A 26300-nucleotide genomic window follows, 5' to 3' on the forward strand; every position below is an offset into this window, starting at 1 on the left:
AAGTAGAATGAAGGAAGTGTCTAGCAGTACCAGATCTTGGACTATGTTATAGAGAAATTATCATAGAAACTACTTGGTGCTTTTTAGAAAAAAAAACCATAGAAAAAATGACCAGTAGAACTCTGAAATAATTGAAGATAGTGGATCTGAGTATTTCAGTTTGCCCTGTTCACTAACCCTGCAGTTTAGGTGTCATATCTATTAGCAAAAGAGGTCCTTGAAAGCAGAGACTGTCTTGCTTTGCTTTCTGTATCACCAGCATTTACCATAGTAATGCCTGGAACATAAAAATGGCTTAATCAGGGATTTTTCTTTCATTTATATGTAAACTTCAATAAAATAACTACTGGTACATAGACTTCCTCTTTGACACAAATAGCTGAGACTATGAGAAAGCAGACTGATAGAAAGCATAGGGACATGAAAATCACCAGATATAAAGGAAAATGATTATTTCATTGACATGTAATAAGTCTTACAAACTATTATTATGTTTAGAAGTTGCAACATATCCTCTTTTTGCTGAGATCACTTGTTTGACATGATTTATTGTTGAGTTGACAAGAGTTAACAAATGTTCTTTAATTCATCATCAGATTTTTATCACATTAGATACAAAGCAAATAGGTCATGACCCTCCCCCAAAAAAATCTAGCCTTAATTATGGAAAGCTAGGTGGTACAGTGGATAGAGTACTGTTCTTGGAACTAGAAAGACTACTCTTCATGAGTTCAAATCCAGCCTCAGACAGTTATGAGCTGTGTGACCCTGAGCAAAACTGTTTGCTTCACTTTCTTCATTTGTAAAATGAGCTGGAGAAGTAAATGACAAACCACTCCACTATCTCTACCAAGAAAACAACCATGGAGTCAGAGAGAGTCTAAACTGAAAAACAACAACAAACCTTGATTACAGCCCATAGGTTCAAACATGTTTAAATAAAGGGAATTCCAATCTCATTTAAATAAATAATTGTATCCTATGTTTATTTCTAGAAGAGAAACAAGAGAGAAAACAATTTTTATGATATCCAAAATATAAAAGAATGACTGTAGCTATATAAATACATTGAATGCAATTTGGAGGAGGAGGAACTAGTAGCTGGGCAAGGGAATGAGGATGGAGGGCATGAAGTCTTCATGTATAGTAAGAAGGTGGCACTTGAGCTGATTTTTATAGGAAATTGAGGATTCTAAGAGTGTAGAAGTTACGAGGGTGTGCATGCCAGGCATAGAGAGAAAGGAAGGTTTCAATAAGCCATGAAAAATGGTCAGAATGGAGGCAAAAATTCTTGTGGTAGTGATGGAGAGAAAATGGAGTAGTTCTATGAATGGATACCAAATGATGTAACTTGTCTATGTGTAAGGATAAACCAGACAGCTGTAAAAGATTACATGACATTTTGAATTTGTGGAACAGAACACCCAAAAGAAGAGACAAATAAGGTTGTTCTCTTTGCCATGCTGAGTACTAGTTAGACAAACCTAGTGCCACAGCAAATTATCATGGAAATGTGCCCATGGTTTTTAGTGTGCTTCATTTTAAAGAATTACATTCTTTCTTGTTTCTTAAGCAGAAAACCAGAAATGGCACATGGCCAAGGAAAGGAGGATATAGCTAGGATTTGTGAGTATTTCACTATTAAGAATGCCAAGTGGCCCTTGCAAGCAATTCCAGTTTTTAACTTTACAGGATGGACTAACCCAACTTCCTTCTGAGTAACTCGGTTGCTAAGAATAATCACTGTTGTGGCTTAGCAGCCCGGCTGCCCTGACTGCTAAGTGTTTCACTAGTATTTAAATGCTATGGTTTCCCAGATTTCTGTGCTCTTTATGCTATGGCTGAACACGTACACAGTGCACAGGACGGCCAAAATCTGGGGATTATGGATTTGTAAGTGATGAATGGAAGAAAATGAAGAATGCAGATTTTATTATTAAAAGAAGATTTGAATTTCTAGATATCCTTACATGCTTCAGAAATAGAAACCTTACAGTCAGGGGGAAAAGATGAAGAAACCACAAGAAGGGAAAGGACATTACAATTCGACAGTGCTAGGTACTTAGCCTATTCCTCTCTTCTTATAAACAGTGTGTGTATGTGTATCCCAACTCTTCCAAATTGTGGGAGAATATACCCCTATTTATTGAAGGAATATTATGTTACTATTTTTCTTATGATGATGTGTCAATCAATACCTTTCCTTTGGAAAAAAGGCATGCAAATGTTATATCTGGTAGTCTACAAAGAAAGGTGATTGAGTTCTTAAACACAAAGGGCAATGTTTACAGTGAAATGTATTGAGACACTTTGGGTTTCTTAGCTGGTCTCCTGTAGTGTGTGTGTGTGTGTGTGTATGTATATTATATATTATATTATAATATTATATGTATATTGCGTGTAATTATAATATAATTAATAAATTTTAATATATTAATAATTATTACGATAATATTATATGCGTGTATATATATAATGTATATATAATTATTTCAGGAAGAATAGGTGTCTTGGCTTCACTCTTGCAGAAAACAACAACAACAACTACAGCCTTACATTATAATCTATGTGGAAGTTTTTTAAAAATACCCAACAGTTCATTGAGGAACATGGCTCCTTTAAGGGACTGGAGTTAAAACATGCAAATCTTCTATAAAGAAACAGTCCTGTAGGAGCTCAATACTTAACATGACACTCTATGCACCATGATGCTCTGCTGCTCTTGATCTGATTGGTTCATTCTAAGTTTTATAGCAACCTTCAATTGGATTTTTCTCATGCTTCCCCCTTGGGTCAATTTCTGCTCTTTTCTATTATATCAAATGAATTTGGTAAATTTTCTCTTCTGTTCCTTCTGGTATGAGATCTCTTCTTTCTGACACCACTCCTCAGTTTCTGATATTAATCACTCTTTTTTCGCCTGTTCTTTGTGCAAACACTTCTTTCTTTTTCTACGATCAGATGTGATCTTTAACTGATGTGAAGAGTACAGGCTGAAGAGTTCTGCTATTTAACCTTGTGAAATAAACCAAAATCTCTCATGCCCACGTCCAGTCAGTCATTCTATCAATAAGCATTTATTAAGCAACTACTATGCACGAGGCATAGTGTTAAGTGCTAAAGATACAAAGGACAGCAAAATTCTCTGCCATCACCAAGCTAAAAACCTAATGGAGGAGACAACATGTAAACAATTATGTACAAACAAGCTATAAAATATAGATTGGAAATAATCAACAGAGGGAAGACACTGATATTAAGGGAAGAAGGAAAGATGGGCAGATAGTGAGATTTTAGCTTGAAATTGAAGAAAGAATTCAGGTAAATCAGGAGATAGAGATGAGGAAGGAGAGCATTCTAAGCATGGGAAAGAGCCAATAAAAATACTTGAAGTTGGAAGGTAGTGTATCTTGTTCAAGGAACAGCAAGGAACTGGATTTCAGAGAACAAGGAGTGAAGAGTATAACGTATAAGAAGATTGGATAGCTGTATGTATTGGAGGTTATAAAGGGTTCTGAACATCAGTTTTATTTATTCCTGGAGGTGAAAGGAAGCCAGTGGAGTTTATTGAGAATGGGTGTGATATGGTCAGACCTGCATTTTAGGAAGATGACTTTGACATCTAAATGGAGAATGAACTGGAGTGGGAAGAGGGTTGTGATAGGCAGACAGACTTTTATTGTAATAGTCTGGGAGTAAGGTGATGAGTGCCTGCAGGTGGTGGCAGTGTCAGAGGAAAGTAGATGATGAGGGCCTGCCCCAAAATGGTGGCAGTGACAGAAATGAAAATAGGGCAAATGCAATAGATTATACCAAGAGAGAATGGACAGGCCTTTGTAGCAGATTGGATATGGAGGGCGAGAGACAGGGAAGAGTCAAAGAATGTCACCAAGGTTGTGAATTTAGGGGACTGGAAGCATTATGTACTTCCAAAAGTAATAGGGAAGCTAGGAAGAGGGAAGGGTTTAAGGAGAAAGATAATGAGTTCAGTTTGGGACATGTTAGGTTTAACATGCCTAGAAGACATCTAATTTGAATGTCCAGTAGGCAGTTGGAGATGCAAAACTGGAGGTCAGCAGAGAGGTTAGGGCTCAAACATTGTATACTATTAAAGAAGAGAAATCTTTATTATCACAGAATAAATGAGAATTAATTAGAGAGGAGTTTATCACAGAGCATTTTTCCCCAATATGTTTTTTCTACAGATGGCCTATTTGTTCAAAAATATTTATTGCAACTCTTTTTGGAATGGCAAAGCATTGGAAATGAATGGGAAAGCCCATAAATTGAGAAATGGATTAATAAATCATAGTATATGAAGATGATAGAATATTACTTTTTCTTTAAAAAATTAGTTGTATTAATGCTCTTTAAAAAAATCCCTGTCACTTCCCAATGACTTTCTCTCCTTCAACAGAACCCTCCTTCAATAGAACTCTTCATTGCAACAAAGACATATAGTTGAGCTAAAGGAAAAAAAAAACATGGGCCATGTCTAACAGTTTATGGTTCATTCTGTATCTAAAGTCCTCTTTGCCAAAAGGAGAGGAGAAGGCATTTTTTCAGCAACAGTTCAGTGATGTCGTGATTAGCCACTGGGTTGATGTGATTTCTTGCCTTTTACTGTTACTTTCCTATGCATTATTATGGTCAGTTGGCAAATTGTTCTGGTTCCGTTTACTTCTCTCTGAATCAGTCCATACATTTCCCCAACTTTCTCTGATATCTTAATGCTCATTGTTTCTTCTAGTGTCATAATCACATAATCATAGAATCAGATATTTACAGCTGGAAGAGGTCTTAGAGGTCACCTAACTCAACCTTTCTTTTTACAGATGAGGAAACTCAGGCCCAGAGAGATTAGAGGCTTGTCCAGTCACATAGATAGTAACTGGTAAAGCCAAGATTTGAACTCTGATCTTATGAATCTAAATACAACACCTTTTCCCCACTATACCATATATTTTCCAGCTATTCACCAAATGAATGTTATCCATTCCCTTTTTTTCAAGTTATTTGCTATGATGGAAAATATTACCATAAATATTTTTATATCTTAACTATTGACTTTCAGTAGTGGCCTCTACATTCATTGAAATATATCCAGTAACACCAACATTTCCCTCAAGCAAAACAGTGGTCAGCATTTTTAATGGAGAAAATACACTCCTCTACTTCAAAAATAATTTTTAAAGGTCATTAAATACCATCAGCTGTAATGGTCATAGAAGATTCAAGGCAGTGCCTAAAACAAACAGAAAAAATAAAACAAACAAACAAAAAAACCCCCACCCTCTGATATGATTTGGAACAAACTGCTTCTCTGCATCACTGCCCTGGGATATTATACATAAGTCATAGCACAACGCCAGCATACATGGGAAGTGGGATTTTTCCTGGCATTGTGCACTATAAACGCAGAACTCTTGTTCCATAAAAAGACACGGAACAAGACAAGCATGTTTGTTGTTAAAGGAAACCATGTTTGTGACTAATACGTTAGAGATCCCGTTCAAGAACAATCTATCCTTATGTAAAAATTACTTTTGGAGGCTGCCATGGTCATTGAAATATACAGGTTATCAATCACACATGTGTGGATTAGGGAAGATAAAGCTGATGAGGGACACAAGCTATATCTGAAAGTCCCAAAAATCTTCCAAGTTTTCCTTTTGTGAGGTCTTAGAAAATTTCAAGTTTCTGTCAGCTCACCTCATTTTTCCTGACTTTTCTCTGGAAATTTTAGTACTTGTATATCCTTTCAGCCAAGGCTAGATGTGTATTTCATTGTGTATCCAGAACTCCTGGGGGCTCAGTTGGCTTTCTGTAAGCCCCTCATGGCTCGTCAGTAGGACTTCCCATAAACTTTGTAGGGAAGAGGGTTGAGGGAGTCTTGTGGGGGGTGGATTGGGGCAATGTACAGGTGGGAGAGATCAGTGAACTGCATCTTCATTAAATTATCTGAAATCAATCCTTAGGTAAAATGCCTGTCAGATCAGAATTAGTAGGAACTCTTTCTGTTTATATGTAGTCAACTTTTCAATTTCATTTTTTTTCCATTCTTAGGCAAATTATCTAGACTTTATCCCCCTCCCTTGCTGCCTTTGCTTCACTTGCTTTTTAATAACTCTTACAAAGAGCTCAAGACATAGAACTAAAATAATCTCTAAATAGTCTAGTGACTTTTTTTTTTGCCCTTCTTTGTATCCCCAGAACTTGACAGTACCTGGCACATTGTAGGTGTTTAATAAATGGTATTTGACTGACTAGTAAATAGATTCAGCCAAGAAAAGAGAAAAGTCAAAAACCCTGGTCAATTGAATTGTTTTTTTGAAATCATCATAAGGGTGGGGAACCTGCAGACTTGAAGCCACATAATGGCCTTCTAGGTCTTTGGGTGTGGCCTTTGACTGAGTCCAGATTTTATAGAACAAATACTTTTATTAAGGGGATTTGTTCTGTGGTGATGAAGGGTTCTGTAAAGCTCGAAAATCTTCAAGCCTGGACTCAGTGATAGATTATCAGCCGAAGATCAGACTAGATAATATTGAAGATGGTCATCAGCTGAAAGTTAGACACCAGGTGATATTTTTTTTTCAGCCACAGCAACTCATGAATGTCTCTGCTAAGATATAGAAGCATTCTGATCTGCAATAGTGGAGGGAGTGCTAAGGCTAATGACAATGTGAATGCATAAAGTAATAATTTAAATATTTCTGCTCTTGATTTCATCCTCCACTTTGGTGTCAAAGCCTTGTTCCTAAAGCCTAGTTCTGTCCATGTTAATCTCTGTCTCAATGAGAGCCAAAGGATCCCTTTTACCTCTAGTATTAAGTAAAATCTCATCTACTTAGCACATAAAATCCTCTTCAGTTTGGCTCCAATGTTCCCTTCACACAATCTTCAATCCAGCCAAACCACCTTCTTTTTTTAAAATTTTTAGGCAATTGGGTCAAGTGTTTGGTCTGAGATCGGATTTGAACTCAGGTCCTCCTGACTTCAGGGCCGTGGCTCTATCCACTGCACCTTCTAGTTGCCCCCCACACCACCTTCTTGATGTCCCTTACATGATATACTCCATCTCCCATCTCTACTGGGAATGATCACTGAATATCATTCAGTGAAAATTTTGCCTAATTACTTAAGAGATCTTTGGAAGACACAAGAGGTTAGGAATTAGTTTAACTTCATGTTTAAAAAGAATATCCCCAAACATAAGTGGTAGTTTAGTAGTAGATGTCCATTATTGATTATAAAGTACTCAAGAGTTTTAGTTCTTAAAAGCCACAAAATGCAATAAATAATTGAATGTGTCTATTTTTTTTTAAAAAGTTATTCCTTTATTTTCCAGGTTCATCTGATGTTTCCTGACCATGTCCCCAAGCCTTGCTGTGCACCAACTAAGCTGAATGCTATCTCTGTGCTGTATTTTGATGACAGTTCTAATGTCATTCTAAAAAAATACCGAAATATGGTTGTGCGTTCATGTGGTTGCCACTGAAATTAAGTGATAATATATTAGCAACAATATTAAAGTTTAAACTAAGGTTTATCAGACTGCAATTAAAAAGTATATGGGGGAGAAGGAATCCTCTAAATCCATTCCGATTCACTCCATCTTTCATCCTATGTACAGTATTATGTATATAGAGGCTTGTTTATTTATTTACAGGTATGTAGTCTCTTTAATGGGTGAATTATCAGTACAATCTATTTTCTAGATCATCGCAGCATATGATAGATCTGAGTTTTAGTGGGTTATGTGGAGAGCCATAAACCCATTCCATTTCAACATTAAAAAAAATCTGTACAGTTTTCCTGAAACTAGAACTCCTGTGACTGTTTTATATTGTTGAAAGAAACTGAATACATTTGGAAATGTTGTGCCAATGAAAACCATGGTAGGATATTTATTTAGAGAAGAAACTAAAGAAAAATAATAATAACAACCCAACAAAAGTACTTTGGATCAACTCAATTTGTCTTTGAGGGGTCCTGCTCCATTCGATAAAGTGAAATGTTGAGCCAATGCTGAGTAAATAAATGGTAGGTAGAACATAGAAACTGAAAGATTGCACATAATTGTTGTAACTGTTTGCTTTAACAGAATCAGTGTAACTCTAGGAGCATTTTACTTCTTGGCTAGTGGAGTGTAGATTTTGCAAAGAGCTCAAAGCTTCAGGAATTATGTGGAGACAAGCTTGAGCCTGTATCCATAACTTTCCAAGTTAACACTAAAAAATTGTAGTACAACCGTCTTACCTCAAATAAATCATGTCTGTCTATTATCTCAAGCACTACTGCTGCGGATTTTTTTCATGTTTAATAACTTAGTCCAAAATAAAGAAACACATACATGAGCCATCCTGTCCCTTAGACAAGAGTTACTGTATGTGTCCAGGAGCAGAAAGACTTCAACAGAGCTATTTTCTTGAGTTCTCTGTTACATATAACTAGGCTTGCTGATTGATGTGATGCTAGGGTTCCTAGTTGGGGAAAGTACTGAAACTCAATTGAATAAAATTACCCAAAACAAAACCCCCTAGAATTATTTTGACACACAAATTGATACATTTAAACAAAATATTCTTAGAGAATTTACCATTTAGAAAGAACAGCTAAAATCCATTTCTCACATTTTTGAGAATGTGATCGTTCAAATCCATGCTGTTGTTGTTGTTTTTAATGGATATTTCATAAAACTTCTTCCCAGCACAGTCAATTCCAAGAGGAAAGGTTCAGTTGTGTGTATGCGTGCATGTGTGTTCTTCCCTCTGAAATTAATTTATTTTCTCTCACTGTTGGAATGTCTTCTAAAACCATTCTAAAACATACACTTAACTTTTTGAAGAATGGGCTGTTGTTTTTCAGGACAGTTCTTTTTATGGACTCACCTTCAGATTTATAAGTAGTGATTTCATTACCTTCCATAACTATGCCTATTTGCAGTTCATGTGAAAATAAATAAAGCACAGTACCACTTGTGAGTTTTCTCACTTGGGGTCATTTGGTTAAAAAAATTATATCAGGAATAACTTCAAAAGAGTTATGAGTTTGTTTGTGATTCAGGTATATGGCTATGCTGTTTTAAACACAATTTATCCTAGAGAAAATTTGATGGTAACTGTATTTTGGGGTACATTAAGTAATATATTTTTAAATAATGGTGTACCATTGTGAGAATTTTTTTAAAAACTGAAGTTTATAATATTATTCTTTAAAATGTGCTGTTTAAATATATTTCTATATTTTAAAATATAATAAACCTGTAACGCTATAGGTGGCTCTCTTGTGTGCTTTTTTAAAAAAAAATCTGATTTTCATTATAAACAAATATAAAGCACAAATATTGGGGATAGTCTGGAGATGAAAAGTTTAGAGGGAGACATTTCTTTATTTTTTAAGGTGCCATATAAAACAGTGATTATACTTGTTTTGCTTGACCTTGAAATATAGAACTGAAACTAATTGTGTGCGAATTACAAGGAAACAGATTTCAGCTCAATGTAAAGAAAAGATTCCCAACAATTAGAGTTGTCCAACCATAGAATGATTTGCCTTGAAGTGTGGTCAATTCCTATGCCTCAAGGCTGGATTGACATTTGGTGACATTGCTGTGGAACTTCAAGCTTTGCATCAGTTGATGGCCTGGAGGACCAGTGAAGATTCTCTCTGAAAGATCCAGAAAAGTAATAAACTATGTTAACATAGAGACAATGAGTAAGATTATCATATAAGATAATAAGTTAGCTAGATTTCATTATCCCTCTACTATATCAACCTAGAATAGGCTGACTTAGGAAGTGATGATTTCCCCCTCCCTGAAAGTGTTCAAATAAAGACTAGATGGTCACTATTCAGGTATGTTGTAGAAGTGGTTATTGTTCTGGTACATTTTGGACTAAATGACTACTGAAATCCTTTCCAAATCTGAGAGCCTACAATTTTGTAAAGTAGCTATGAATTATATTTTTGCATGGATATGCAGAAAGCAGATTCATTATCTGACCTCAGTAATACCAAATGCATCACTGTTTTCCTTAAATTATTCAAAAAGCAAGGGTAGTTGAGATATATTATAAAAGAGGAAGGATGGAAAAAATGCTCAGGAAATGCCTTACTTTCCCTCTCTATGAGGGATGAATTTGCATCAGTATTTTCCCATACTCCAAAGTCATATATAGGTATACCATTGGAATTCAATCTGCATATATACTAGATTACCTTATTTGCAGATTATTTCAATACTTTCTATCATTTTACACATTTCTTTAACTTTTTCATATTCTGAGTTTGAAAGACCTTGGACTTATTCCCCTTAGGGTCCTTGTTGCATTCTTTAAAACAGAAGGAAAAGAATAGACCATATTGGAACTGAGAAAAACAGCACAGCAAAAGGGGGAAGAAAGGACATGATTTATTTTTCCCTAACAGAATGAACTGTATCATGTTATAATCCTTGTATCACCATTGGACAATCTAAGCCAGATTCAACTGGCTACTTTGCAGTCTGGCAAGTATCAGCTCCCAAGACATTATGGAATGAATAATTAGCTCACGTAGCAGTCCCATTCAAAGCAAAAGTGATCCAAATTCCAAAATACAAGTAACCATCTCATAACCATTTAGTCAAGTGTTCAATCCATCATTCAACGTGCATCTCAAGTTACCTGCTTCTCTGTCGTTTCTCTTTCCCCTGATCTTCCTTGCCTGTATAAAACAGAAGAAATATACCTTCCTGGATCTTTTTTTAAGCATTGGTGATGGGTTTCCAAACCTGTGACTTCATCATGATAGTGAATTTTTTGTTTTAAATTCTCTCCTACTGACAGTGCATATTGGCAATTCTTCTGTAATGCACCCTGTGTCATCAGATAGTTGGGTAATAATAAATCTAGAGAGATTAATTAAAAATGAATCATTAATTCACATCTAATAAGCATAGTATACAATTAATGTCAGTGTGGCAAACATCAGGATAAATGGAAGGGCCTCCCTGTTTACTTTGGAGCAGGAGTAGTTATCCTCTTACTGCTTTGGTCAACCATGAATACTCTTAATTGGTCTACTTTCCAAAAAGCCAGAACAAATGACCACATTTTACATGATTATAACTCCCAGTAGTGCAAATTTGAATATAACTTCACCCCTTAATATTCTTTTTTTTCTTCTGGTCTTGAAGTATAAGGATAACACTTGTTGGCCCAAGAGTTGGTAGGGGCAAAGGCATGCCCACTTTTTATTGTTGAAGAGCATCTCTCACCTTAAGGCAGCAAGGCTGTACATTGTATATTTCATTGGCCTTGAGAAAGGAGGACCTAAGAAACTCAGGTCAGGAAGACCTTAATTTAAACCTGGTCTCAAACATTCACTAGGTATTATGTCCCTGACAGATCACTAATGTCTGACTTGGTTTTCTCAACTATGAAATGAGGATAATAGCATCTATGTCCTAGAGTTGTCATGAAGATAAAATGAGGTAATACTTGTAAAGCACTTCCTTAGTACAATGTCTGTCACGTAGAAGACACTTAAAATGTTAATTTTTTCTTCCCTCCCTCCCTTCCTTCCTTTCTTTCTTCCATCCTTCCTTCTTTCCTTCTTCCATCTCTCCCTCCCTCCTTTCCTGCTTCCTTCCTTCCTTCCTTCCTTCCTTCCTTCCTTCCTTCCTTCCTTCCTTCCTTCCTTCCTTCCTTCCTTCCTTCCTTCCTTCCTTCCTTTTCTCCCTCTTTCCTTTCTTCCTTTTTTTTCCTCCCACCAACCCCCAGGATCATGTTTACACCTGTAGAAAGCCAGGAAGAAGTTTAAAGGAGCAGTATTTACTACTTTAGTAAATCTGGTTCATCATTCAAATAGAGAATATCTGATCTGCTCTGAATTGTTTGTGAGGATGGAGTGGGATTTGAGTGGGGGGTGGTACTGAGATGGGGACCTCCATTATGTAATACCAAAGGGGTACTGCTCAAGAACAGAAAAGGTTCCTGTGTGCATTATTACAATAACCTTTGTTCTATTGCAGATCATATAGGCAGAAGAGGGGGCCCCAAATAGGAGGAAAACAGCTATAGAGTTTATGTTAAAAGAAATGATAGAGAAAAGAAAGACAAAAAATTATAGAATGTTTAGCTTAATTTTGATGCATGTTGCATCCTTTGGCTTCAACCTGGATTGCAGCCTTGGAAGCAGTCAGATTTGCAGCTTTTGTGAGAGAATGGGAGATACAACACCCTTGATGCAAAACCCTAGTATGCAGTTCATAAGGGGAGCCAAAGCATAGGGCAAAGAGTTGGAAGAGGAGATAGGAAATGACAAATGTTATAAATCATTGCTTGATTATTGTTTTGTTCTTTGTCTAGAATCTAGACTAAAGGAAGCCCTGGGGAAAAATGTTAATAATTCAGATTAAACTTAAAAGTGCATTATGCCTAATTTTTTTTTCTTCTTCAGAGAACTGCTTGCTAAGCATTTTTAACCACTGCTACTGAGACAGACAAACTGACCATGTTATTTTATTTGGGGGGGGACGGTGATACATATCTCTGATGGCAATCTTTTCAGCACTTCTGTATGATTCCTCACTTGCAGTGTGTCACATTACTCATACCTATCATGTTCCTCTCCATCTTCCTTTGGTCACCTTCAACTTCATTTCTTTGGAGATTCTTTTAGTCAGTCATACAGCATAACAAAATTGGTATTTATAAACTGGATGTTATTTTATGAAGAAGTTTAAGGTCATTTAAAAATTACATTATTACATGATGTAACAATAAAATTAGGTGTTTTCTTTATACCTATTTTGCCCCTCCACAGCTAGGAAAACAATTCTTTTTGGAATCTAAGTATGAACCTAACGTGAGGTGAGAGTTTCCAATAAAGTGAGAATATGGTTTGTCTTCCTTTTGGAATTCATTCAACATTCATTTAACAAATATTTTTGTTTCTTTCCTTGTGTGAAAATAGAAAACAGTGAGTAAAAATTTCAACTTCTAAAATGGTAGCATACTATCATATTTCAAATTCTGGTCTATAGTCTCTCTCTCTCTCTCTCTCTCTCTCTCCTCTCTCTCTCTCTCTCCCTCTCCCTCTCCCTCTCCCTCTCCCTCTCCCTCTCCCTCTCCCTCTCCCCCTCTCCCTCCCTCTCTCTCTCCTCCCTCCCTCTCCCTCTCTCCTCTCTCCCTCTCCCTCTCTCCTCTCTCCCCCCCTCCCTCTCCCTCTCCCTCTCCCCCTCTCCCTCTCCCTCTCCCTCTCCCCCTCTCCCTCCCACTCTCTCTCCTCTCTCTCTCTCCCCTCTCCCTCTCCCTCTCTCCTCTCTCCCCCCTCCCTCTCCCTCTCCCTCTCCCCCTCTCTCCTCCCTATCCTTCTCCCTCTCCCTCTCCTTCTCCCCCTCTCTCTCCCTCCCTCTCTCTCTCCTCTCTCTCTCTCCCCCTCCCCCTCTCCCTGTCTCCCTCTCCTCCCTCTCCCTCTCTTCCTAACTGTTAATAAGTGTATCTTCTAAGTGTCTGACTGATACAGATTGCAACTTTTCTGTGACTAAATAAAGAAGTCCTTGGGAATTTGCCTGACATAGAAGTTAACTGACAAGGTCACAGAGACAATATACTGTGTGTCAGGTCTACCTGCCTACAAGCCCTGTACACCATTCACTACATTGTGCATACTTCTGTAGCTGTAATGAAAAGTAAAAGTTTCAGATTGAAACATGAAAGATTTAGATGAACCATAAGGAAATTATTTTGAGTGGTAGTAGACACTGAACCAGGGTTTCCAAGGGAGATTTTGAAATCCCTTATAAAATAGGAAAGACACCATCTGTTTAGGATGTCTGTGTACGGATTTGCTTTGAGGACACTTACAGCCCTTTAATTTCAATTGTATAGCATTGGTTCTCACACTCACCTTTCTTTTTGGCTAACTCTAACAGCCATGATTCACAAATCAGGGGGATTATGTTTTCAACTAAACTTAAATAGAATGAAATGGTGTTTTCTGGAGTCCATTCCAGCCCAAAAGATTGCTGCCAATGAAAGGACCTAGGTTTTAGCACCCAACATGACTAGAGCTAAATTTCAGAAAGCAGGAGTCTGTGCTGGGTGGAAATTATAGCAAATTGGACCAGGGATTCCAAGCTATGATTAGCATTTGATCTGATAATATATAATCTGTCATTGTTGATTATGCTGGCAATGTAAATCTCTGATGTAAATTTTCCTGATTGCTACCTTTTTCTATATCTATGCCAAGCATACTTCTTTCCTTCCCCTGAATTTAAAGATCAATGTTCCTTTTTTTGCCTCTTGACCCTGAAATGGTTGCTTAGCATGCTCTGTATTTTATCTGTTTTATTATTCAAGGGTCTTAACAGCTCTCCCAGGGAATGCTGTTTCCTAGACAATGTTTGGGGGGGATGATTGAGAAGAGCTTAGCCACATCCATTGCTCCTTTAACTGAGATACACATTTTGAAAAGGTCTGTTTTTCTCACTTCTGCCTTCTAGCTTTCTGCCCATCAAAATAGTGGTCTGCCTATCTCCTCTCCATGACAAAGGCAGCTATAACGTCCCCCTCCTTCCTGCCTTCCCCAAAAGAAGCAAGATACTCAAAATCAAGTTGTTGGGAATTTTCCCCAACAACTTAGTAAGAAAGAGCATCAAGAAAGAAAACAAATGAAGGAAAAATCTGTGGAATGAAGAAATCCTATAAAATGAAAGACCAGAAGTTCAATTTATTGTCCAAAAATAGCAGTTAGTATTGTCCAATCGAAATTTGAAGTAATTTTTTAAAAGTCATTTTATCATATAATTTTGACAAGCATATGTTTATGTTATGAAAGCCAGACACAATACACATAAACACACACACATACACATACACACACACACACACACACACACACACACACAGAAAGAAAGAAAGGTCTTCCCAAGATTGAAAATAAAATTGTAAAGTAAAATTAGTAAATAAAGATTTATTAACTACTACTGTGTGCTTAGTGCTGAAGATACAAAATCAAAAGATAGTGCCAGGTCTCATTAGCAAACAGTGTAATGAGAGACACAATATAAAAACAACTATGTACAAACAAGATGTGTACAGAAAATAAACACACAGCTTTAATTTGTTGTACATATTATCTACTATGTTGGGGAGTGTGACAAGATATTATCTTAAATTTATCTACAGCATTAAGGATTGTTGTGTAGCATAATTTTGGCTTTCAAGTAGTCCAAAATTCTTGAATTATCTCTCTTCGATCTGTTTTCCAGGTCAGTTGTTTTACCTATGAGATATTTTATATTTCTTCTTTTTTTCATTATTTTGGAATTTATCTAATTGTTTCTTTGTGTCCCATGGAGTCATTAGCTTTTACTTGAACAACTCTAATTTTTAAGGAGTTATTGTCTTCAGTGCTCTTTTGCCATTTGGTCAGTTCTAATTCTTAAGAAGTTATTTTCTTTAATATATTTTTGTGCCTCTTTATCAAGCTGTTAATTCTCTTCTAATAATTTTCTAGCATAGCTCATATTTCTTTTCCCAATTCTTCTACTTTTCTTATTGATTTTTAAAATAATTTTTATCTTTTTATCTCCTTCTTTAGCTCTTCTAGGAATTTTTATTGGGTTTGTGTCCAATCTGCATTTTTTTTTCTTACAGATGTTTTCAAGTTATTGTCTTCTTCTGAGTTTGTGTCTTGAACTTCTCTGTCACCATAGTAGCTTTTTATGGTCAGGTTCTTTTTTCGGTTGTTTTTTCTTTATTTTTCCAGTCTGCTTCTTGACTTTGACTTTATGTTAGAATTCTGCTCTGCTCACCTCTAGGGTGGGAGTTGGGGATGGGGAAAGGGGAACAATAACTAGCCTGAGCTTCTCTCTTTCATATTGTTCTGCTTTCATAGCTCAATCTGAAGGCCTCTGTATTTTTGGTGCTTTCATTGTGGTTTGATCTGCAGAGAGGTCTAGTCATTGCCTTCCTGGTCTACTCCCTTGTCTTTATACAGCAAGGACCCCTGCTCTTTTGTGAATATAACTGCTTCACTCTGTCCTGGAATCATGACCTAGAACTGAGTAATGGGAACTAGAGCTGTGAAGGGTATCTGATCCTGCACCCAGTACTAGCACTAGGATCCCCTGGAATCTTTCTGAACAGATTTGCAGTTCTCTTATGATCTCTGGGTGCTGATATTGCCCAGAGCCCACAACAGGAGTCAATATCCGCTCTGCTGTGCATCTGGTCACCCCCCACCCCTACCCGAGTGCCCACAGGCCTCTCTTTCTGTCTTCCTAAGTTACCCTGGACTGGAAAAATGACTCAACTTTTAATTGGATTTCCTACTCAGAATTCTGTTCTGTGTTTTGTGTGGTTGTTTTGTTGGTGAGACTTCAGAGGAGGTTTGGAAGTTGTGACTTTGACTCCACCATCTTGACTCCATCTTTGATATTTGTAGAGGGCCGGCTTTGGAGAGTTGGAGGACTTAGGCCAGCCCGGGTCTTACCTGCAGCTTGTACTAAGCCTGACAGCTGTGAAACTCAGGATGTCGGCTCACCACCCCGCTGTTCTGAGTCCTGAGAACAGGATGCAGGAAGGGAGGAAACAGATGGGGTACAGGACAGGACGCAGGAAAGAATGTAACAGACAAGGTACAAGGAAGTAAGGAAATCACTTAATTAGATTTGTACTTTTCATGAATAACAATGTTACTATTGCTTGATCCAGTACTATATAAGCCTGAGCCCTCAGATCAATAAACAGAGTTTGTTCTTCACTGCTCTCACCTGGCCCGTGATTCTTTCTCTCTTCACACTCTGCCGGCATCAGACCACAGCCGGGGATGCAGGCGCTCCCGGCAGATATTAATGTAGTATGTTGGAAACACTCCTGAATTTGGAAATAGAAGGTCTTTATTAAAATACCAGTTCTTCCATTTACTCCTTTAGTGACTCTGGACAAGTTAATTTGCCTCTCTAGACCTTGTTTTCCTCATATGGAAAAATAAGGATTTTTGATAACATGGTCTTTAAAGTCCTTTCCAGCTCTAAATTCTATAACATTGACATCTAATTCATTTCCAAGAGAAAAGTACACAGAAATAAATATTAAACACACTTTTTGAATGATGAGAATGTCACTATGTATGAAGCAAGTTAAAGTTCATGCTTTGGGTCTGAATAGGTCAAATACATGGGGTAGTTCACCATAAATCCTCTGTCAGTGACAACTTAACTACAGTTTTACATAACAGCACTAGATTTTAACATCATTGGTTTGAAAAAGAAATTCTCAAGTAGTCTATTTCTTCTCTTTTCCAATGAAGATTTTTTAAAATCTTCACAAAAAAGCTTGCAATATTTTCACAATGTATTGTTTCCTCATATTTATAAAGAAATGAGGAAGTGTATGTAAATTATATACCTATCAGTTCTTATGATAATTATTTTAACCATCAAGAGTTATATTTAACAAAGGGCAAACCTTGCAGTCAGAAAGACCTGGATTGAATGTCTGCTTTTGACATATAATAACCATGTGACCAAAGATAAGACACTTCTTTTCTTCCCTGAAGCCCCTGCAAACTCAAGATTACATACAAGTTGCTAAACCGCATATATGGAGTAAGTAGCCACATCAAGTTCCCCATTCTAATGAAATGACAGATTGGACTTTTCCCTAACAATACCTAAAAACAGCAGCAGTAGCATTAGCAGCAACAGCAAGTATGATTCCTATTCAAAGTATTTCCTTTGTCTCTACTTCTATCCCTTACCAAGTATTTATTAATCATTACCAAGAAACTTCCACTTTTTGCTCACTGTCCAATTCTTCTCTTGTAAATTTTGTTGTTACCAAGTTGTCTCAGACTCTGTGTGACCCCATTTGGGGTTTTGTAACTTGCCCAGGGTCACAGAACTGGTAAGTGTCTGAGGGCAGATTTGAATTCAGGTCCTTCTAACTCCAGGGCCAGCACTTTATCCACTGTGCTGCATCTCCTCTTGTAATACCATAGTCTAGATATTGTGGTAAGGGACGAGGACTAATGCATCACTGAAGCCATTTCATTGACTACAACAGTCTCCTTTCTCTCTATTCAGACATTTTTTTCAACCTGGTTTCCTACCTTAATCTGCCTATGTCTGGTGACCGAAATGAACTAATATGGATGCCACTCATATATGATCTACTGCCAGGTCCATACTCATCAAAGCCTTTCCAGGAGCATGAGACTTTATTAAAAAAAAAAAAAGCTTGCAATGTATTGAAAGAGGCTATAAGGGTCCAGAGGCATCTTTACAATATGACAAAACATTGAAGTAGGACCTTAATTGAGGTAGGAAATAGCAGCACTGTATTTATTACTCTGTAGCATCATAGATTCCATTTTTCTCAGAGACGTATCTGATCCATTTTTGTGAGTTCACTGTTTTTACTTTTTTTTTACCCTTTTTAATATTAAACATTTATTAATTTTTAGTTTGCAACATTTACATCCACAAAATTGTGAGCTCCAAATTTTCTCCCTATCTCATCCCTCCCCTGACCCCAAGACAATTGAATTCTGAATACCCCTTCCCCTAATCTGTGCTTCTATCAACCCCACCCTTCTCTTCACCCATTCCCCTTCTATTTTCCTGTAGAGCAGGATAGATTTCTATACCCCATTGCCTGTATATCTTATTTCCCAGGTGCATGTGAAAACAATTTTTAACATTTGTTTTTAAAACTTTCAGTTCCAAATTTTCTCCCTTCCTCCCTCTCCACTCACCCTCAATGAGGAAGCTAGCAATTCAATACATATTATACATGTGCAGTCATACAAAACACTACCATAGTAGTCTTGTGAAAAACTAATTATATTTCCCTTCATCCTATCCCCCCTCCCATTTTTTCTATTCTCTCTTTTAATCCTGGCCCTCCTCAGAAGTGTTTGCTTCTGATTACCCCCTCCCCCAATCTTCCCTCCCTTCTATTATCCCCCCACTCTCTTATCCCCTTAACTCCCAATTTCCTGTAGGGTAAGATTGATTTCCATACCCGATTGAGTGTGTATGTTATTCCCTGCTTAAGCCAATTCCAATGAAAATAAGATTCACTCATTCCCACTCACCTTCCTCCACTTTCCCTCCACTGTACAAGCTTTTTCTTGTCAATTTTATGTGAGATAATTTACCCCATTCTACCTCTCCCATTTTCCTTCTCCCAGTATAATCCTCTATCTCCCTTTAACTCTATTCTCCAGATATCACCCATTCATCTTCCACTCATCCTGTGCCATCTATCTATCTATCTATCTATCTATCTATCTATCTATCTATCTATCTATCTGTCTGTCTGTGTCTGTCTATCTATCTATCTATCTATCTATCTATCTATCTATCTATCTATCTATCTATCCATCTATGTATCCATATATTTTTTCTCTCTCTAATTACCCTAATACTAACAAAGGTCTCATAAGTAACAAATATCATCTTTCCATGTAGGAATGTAAACAGTTCAACTTAATAAGTCCCTTATGATTTCTCTTTCCTGTTTACCTCTTCATGCTTCTCTTTAATATTGTATTTGAAAGTCAAACGTCCTATTCAGCTCTGGTCTTTTCATCAAGAATGCTTAAAAGTCTTCTATTTCACTGAATATCCATTTTCCCCCCTGAAGGATTACACTCAGTTTTGCTGGGTAGGTGATTCTTGGCTGTAATCCTATCTTCTTTGCCCTCCAGAATATCATATTCCAAGCCCTCTGGTCCCTTAATAGAAGCTGCTAAATCCTGTGTTATCCTGATTGTGTTTCCACAATACTTAAATTTTTTCTTTCTGGCAATTTGCAGTATTTTCTCCTTGACCTGGGAACTCTGGAATTTGGCTACAATATTCCTAGGAGTTTTTCTTTGGGGATCTCTTTCAGAAGGTGATTGGTGGATTCTTTCCATTTCTATTTTGCCCTCTGGTTCTAAAATATCAGGGCATTTTTCCTTGATAATTTCTTGAAAGATGATGTCTAGGCTCTTTTTTTGATCATGGCTTTCTGATAGTCCAATAATTTTTAAATTCTCTCTCCTGGATTTATTTTCCAGGTCAGTTGTTTTTCCAATGAAATATTTCACATTGTCTTCTATTTTTTCATTCTTTTGGATTTGTTTTACAATTTCTTGATTTCTCATGAAGTCATTAGCTTCCAATTGCACCATTCAAATTTTTAAGGAAGTATTTTCTTCAGTGAGCTTTTGGACTTCTTTTTCCATCTGGCCAATTCTGTTGTTTAGGGCATTCTTCTCTTCATTGGCTTTTTAGACCTCTTTTGCCATGTGAGTTAGTCTATTTTTTAAGGCATTATTTTCTTCACTATTTTTAGGGTCTCCTTTAGCAAGCTGTTGACTTGTTTTCATGATTTTCTTGTATCACTCTCATTTCTCTTCCCAGTTTTTCTTCTACTTCTCTTACTTGCTTCTCGAAATCCTTTTTGAGCTCTTCCATGGCCTGGGACTAATTCATATATTTCTTGGAGGCTTTGGATGTAGGAGCTTTGACTTTGTTGTCTTCTTCTGGTTGTATGTTTTGATCTTCTTTGTCACCAAAGTAAGATTCTGTGGTCTGACTCTTTTTGTGCTGTTTGCTCATGATCCCAGCCAATTACTTGAGTTTTAAACTCTTTGCTAAGGTAGTGGTCTTCTTCCAGTGTGGAGAATATACTGTCCCAAGCTTTGGGGGTTTTGTGCAGCTGTTTTTGGTGATACTTCTAGTGATCTGTAAATTTTCAGTTCTTCCAAGGTGATATGATCAAAGGCGAGTTGTTTACTCCTGTCCTGGCCTGTGCTCTGGTCTATGAGTGACCACAAGCACTCTTTTCTCTCTTGGAACTGTGAGGAGGATATTCTCTTTACTACCACAAGCTTCACCACATCAGTGCTCTTCCTCACCCCAGGACCACTACCCAGAGCTCTGACCCAGATCCAAGCATGGGTAAAGCAAGAGAAGCCTGCCTCAGAGCCAGCAAAGATACCTCTGAAATCCCCCTCTAAGCAGCCATCAATTCCCCCACCATCTGTGGGCTGGGAGCTCTGGAAGCAGCTGGTGCCCTAGGGCTGCTCTAGGACTGGAGTTGTTTCAAGTTCTTCTCTCACCAAGGTCAGAGTGACTTTTCCTACTGACCTTCTAAGTTGTCCTTGGCATTTGGGGGTTGAGAAGTCTGGAAACCACCACAACTTCCCTTGATTTAATACCCTGAGGATTGCTCCAGGTTCTCTGAGGCCTGGTCTTTGCCTGGTCAGCCTGCAAAGCCCATGCTGAACTGTACTCCTCTTCCAGCCCAGCATGACAGACTTTTCCAATCAACCATCCAGGTTGTCTTGGGCTGGAAATTTGTTTCACTCTGTCTTTTTGTGGGTTCTGCTGCTCTAGAATTTGTTTAGAGCCATTTTTTACAGGTATTTGGAGGGCTTTGGGGGAGAGCTCAAGCAAGTCACTGCTTTTATTCTGCCATCTTGGCTCCGCCCCAATATTTCAAGTTCACTTTTTTATCACAAGTTTCATCGTCATAACTGTAAGGTGTAGCTGACCACTGAATCATAAAACTTGGGTTCATAGCCTACCTTTTCTACCTTGGTGACCTTAGGCAGATTACTTCCCCTCTTTTTCCCTCATTTTCTTCACTTGGAGGACTAGACTGATGGGAGTACCTATGATAGGAGTACTACTTCCTATGTCTCTGAGTATTAAATTCATAGGTTTGTAGAGTTAGAAGGAACCTTAGAAGCAGTAAATCCAATTCCTTAATTGTACAGATGAAGAAACTTAGGCCTAGAAAAGTTAACTGACTTGCCAAAGCCAAAAAAGATGGAATTGGGAATTAGGCTATGCAGGGCCTAGAGTCAAAAAAATCTGAGTTCAAATCTGGCCTCAGAAGCTTACTAGCAGGGTGACCTTGGGCAAGTCACTTAGCCCTGTTTGCCTCAGTTTCCTCATCTGTAAAATGAGCTAGAGAAGGAAATCGCAAACCACTCCAGTTTCTTTGCCAAGAAAACCCCACATGGAGTCACAAAGAGTTGGATGTGCCTGAAAAGACTGAATAACTGCAACAAAGGATTAAACACTTTATAGAAAGAAAAGAATGGCAGCTCTATGTTACAGAAAATTAGCATTGCCCAAACCATGATGAAACTGACTTTCCTTCAAGCTCCACGTTGGACGAAATGTTGCAGGTAGGGAATTAGGTCTACCAAATGAGTGCTAATTGGGATCTATTAAAAGTTGAGATTTTGCATAGAAACTCAGGAAATGTATTATAAGCAGTTGCTGGAGGGAGCTCCGAAGGTTTAGATAATTGGGGATAAGCATCTGAATTTATCTAAACTAAAAGTAAACTTTAAAAGCCACTGAGGTTTGCTCATCACTATTGTTTATCTTCTCCTGTCATATCAGAGCTGTATGCAGTATAAGCCATGAGGCCTTTTTAATGACCCCATAATGAAGTTTTGAAAACAGATGGGTTTGTCTGCCACCCACTTTGGCTCCATCCTGCCCCACTACTGCTGAGGAGAGGAAGACCTAGGTGGAAAGAAGCACACAGCAGTTGATGGTGGCAGTCCAAGAATATGAAAACCTAGAACCACATACCTTTCTTTGATTAAGGTCTTCCTATGGGGAGGTTGGCACAAGGGAAGTAGTAGGTAGATAAAAAATTAAGCTCCATTTGCCCAGAGGTATGGGTCTTGCTTTTTTGTAAGCTTACTTTCTAATTAATTTTTTTTAAAAAGTTGACACATGTTTATCCTTTTGCCCAGAAATCAGAAGTGACATCTTGGCATTTAGGATCGTCAGTGAACTGACCTAGAAACGGAAGTCACAGATGTTGCTCCATTATTCAGATCATTCCCAATGTGGTTATGAAATCAATGAGCTAATTATTGTGCCTGAATTCTGCTTTCAAAATTGCCCTTAAAATTGGGAATGCTTTAGCATGATGATTATTTCTTTAATTTTGCAGACAGGAAATGTAGAATCCAGTGTCTCATGCTTTATTTTCCATTATTTTCAGAAGTCCTCTTGACAATGAAAGGAAACTAGTATATTTCTGCAGAAAGCTCCTATATTCTCATTAAAGAGAAGACAAATCAGAATGTTCTCTGAAGAGGAATTTAAACCAACTCTGCACTCCAGTGTCACCGTTAGTAGGTTAGAGGGTTCAAATTCTGGATCTGACATTTATTACCTTGGATAACCACCTACCTTCTCTGGGTTTCTCCATTAAAAAAAAAAAACAGTGACCTCTTAGGTGACCTCTAAGATCTTGTCCAGCTCTAAACAGATGATATTATGATCTGTAAGTGGTAGTGTGGTGAAATAAATAGAACTCTGGCCTTGGAGTCAATAAGACTTTCATATGAATTCCCTATTAGAGACTTACTAGCTATGGGACCTGAGGCATATCACTTAACTTCTTTGAACCTCAATTTCTTCACCTGTAAAAATGGAAATGATAATAAAAACACTTACCCTACAGAGTCATTATGATAATTTATCCATATTTCTGGATAAAGAAAAAGAGAGATAGGTATAGGTATCGAATGTATAGGTATATATAGAGAGACATAGAGATAGATAAGATATAGCTAGAGATACAAAGGTGTAGATGGAGGTGTAGAAATATAGAGATAGAGACAAAGATTATATATGTATATATATATAATATAGATGTAGATGTATATGGATATATAAATGTATATATGTAGGCATATTATTTGGCAAATCTTTATAAATATAAGCTATTAATATGTATTTTTAGAAGATGATTAATGATTGAGTACCATAAGAAGCCTATAATTTGTGTATTACAACATATTTGTTGATTTATAAACATTTTATATTCATAATTTGTTTTCTTCTTCTGTTATCAGTATTTATCATTTATATAATTTCACATCCCGTATTACTGAAAAGGATCTCATCAAATAAAGATATCACGACAGTCATAGAGCATATTGTCAGTTAACATTAATTTGGAGTGGAACGCCATCCTTATGCTTTTAATTGATTTGCTTACAAAATACTTTCCCTCATTCCTCCAATAATTTTTATTCTCACCCTCTTGGAATTATGTTGTATTTCTCAGTATTTTGTTTGAATTTACTTATTTGTATACATGTTGTCCCCACCTCTCCCCCAGAAGAATGCAAACTCTTTGAAAGGAGGGACTTTTCATTTTTATCTTTGCACTTCTGGCACCTGGCATAGTGTCTGGCATATAATGAGGGCTTCACATAAATATTTTCTGAATTTGAATAGTTAGTAGAAAGGAGCACATTTCCATGAATAAACTCCACTAGAATAGTACTAATGTGGTATTATGTAGGTGCAGAGTATCCCTCACATGCATCCCCTTCTTTCTCTCTCCCACTCTAATTCAGGACCTCATTAGTTTTTACCTAGACTGTTTATATTTGGTCTCCCTGCTTCCAGTCTCTTCCCTTTCAAACCACCCTCCACAAATTTATCAAAATAGTTCTAAGTCTAACCAAGCCATTTTTCTCCTGCTCTAAAACATTCAGTGGCTCTTCATTATGTATAGGATAAATTATAAATTACTTAATCTGGGGTAAGTCTATCTTTCTGACCTATTGTCATGTTTCTTTATATAGATAAGGCTCTAGTCAAAATGTATTGTTTTCCATTTCCCAAATTCTATTGTTATCTGCTTTTCCCAAAAGTACTATATTTTTAAACTCTGTGTGTTCAAACAAGCCCATCATTTAAGAATCAACTCAGATACTACCTCTTCTTTCAAAATTTTCTTAATCTCTCTTCTCCCAGGTTGATAATGCTTTGCCTCCTCAGTTTTCCCTGCACTATATTTACTTATGCCCATCAACTCCCAACAGAATGTAGCCTCCTTGAAGTCAGGCAATTCCATTTGTCTTTGAATCTCTGGCACTCAAAGTAGGTAATTACTAGGGGTTTCTTTAACTGGATTATTGAATATTAATACTGTGTATATGGCATGGCCCTTTCCAACTTTGACATTTCAAGCTCTTCTCCATTTGAACCCTATGCATCCATGTCTTAATGGCCCCAAATAATCAATACCTAGCCTCTATTACTTTCCCAAAGCAACACCCTTTATGTCTTATCTTCCTTATTGCCCATCAAGAAAACAAACAACTATGAATACAAAGACCATTTTTATTAATAGTACTGCTAACAATTTTTAAATTAGTTTTAATTCTTAAAAAAAAATAAAAAATCTCTCAATTCTGTGCTGCTTTAACATTTATACAGTGCTATCCTAACCACAATGCTATGAGACAAGGAGTATAAGTCCATGTTAAAAAGTGACTCAGAGAGGCTAAGGTACTTCTCTGGGATCACTGCTGTTGTTCCTCCTTTGTTCTTGAAGAGGACCATGACATCATGAGGGTGACATCTTGACTTGCTTGTGAATTGAATTTGAGTGAGACAGAGCTGTGCTGTCATCAGAGTCCAGCAGCAGGACAAAGGTCACTTTTCCAGGGTTACAAAGTAAATGCTAGTCAAGATTTCGAACCACACATCCTAACTTCTAGACTAACACCTTCTATTTCTATCTAAACATACCTCTCCTACTTTCTGCGTAGGTTTCTTTTCCTGCTTACTTATCATCTCATCTGGTACCTAGGATTTAATGTGCTATTTGATTAATGTGTCACTCCTTCCCAGCTTGTCCATTTTATTTTTGCCAGGACTTGTAGGAAATACAATGCCTCAAATATAATAATTAATCTAATTATTGAAATTTCAGACAATATAGTAAGTTGTGGGTGGGAAGAATAGGAATAGATATTTTGGAATGCCAATCTTTTGGAGCTCCTCAAATAATACAACCTGTACATCTAATTATTCTACCTACTGGGCATAGACGTAGCCTTTTGGGGCCTATACTTTGATCTGATATACTTGCTCATAAGTGAAACCAAATTTCTGGTCATCCTTCAGAAAGAACCAGGCTATTCCAATTCAAGCTGGATCTCCAAATCATCAAAAGAATCAGCCAATCAATGAGTGAAATAACTCTGGGACTCAGTTTCCATATCTTTAAGATGAAGAGGTTGGACTAGATAATCTCAGAGATTCCTTTTCAATCAAAATCTATAATCTTATGACTCTAAGTGTTGCAAGACTGAGTTACATAACCATCTCACAAGAGCCAATTTTTAAATTTTTAGTGTCATCATCTGCACCATGGGAAACAGAAAGCACTACAAGTCAGGGCCTGATTCATTATTTTGTTTAATTTCTAGACTTAATAAAGTGAGGGAGAAAATAAGGATGATGATGA

At 37.2% G+C, this 26300-nt stretch overlaps 1 protein-coding gene across 1 annotated transcript in view; it reads left to right on the forward strand.

Moving 5' to 3' along the window:
* BMP5 (bone morphogenetic protein 5) overlaps positions 1-9277 on the forward strand; it is a 181218-nt gene extending 171941 nt beyond the window's left edge. Inside the window, exon 7 of the mRNA XM_021000507.2 lies at positions 7352-9277. Coding sequence (XP_020856166.1) covers positions 7352-7501 — 150 coding nt within the window. The 3' untranslated portion in view covers positions 7502-9277. The remainder of the gene's footprint in view (positions 1-7351) is intronic.
* Positions 9278-26300: the final 17023 nt, after the last annotated feature.

This window comes from Phascolarctos cinereus, unplaced genomic scaffold (assembly GCF_003287225.1).
Source record: "Phascolarctos cinereus isolate Bilbo 61053 unplaced genomic scaffold, phaCin_HiC Scaffold_5;HRSCAF=322, whole genome shotgun sequence".
Classification (NCBI taxonomy): Eukaryota; Metazoa; Chordata; class Mammalia; order Diprotodontia; family Phascolarctidae; genus Phascolarctos; species Phascolarctos cinereus.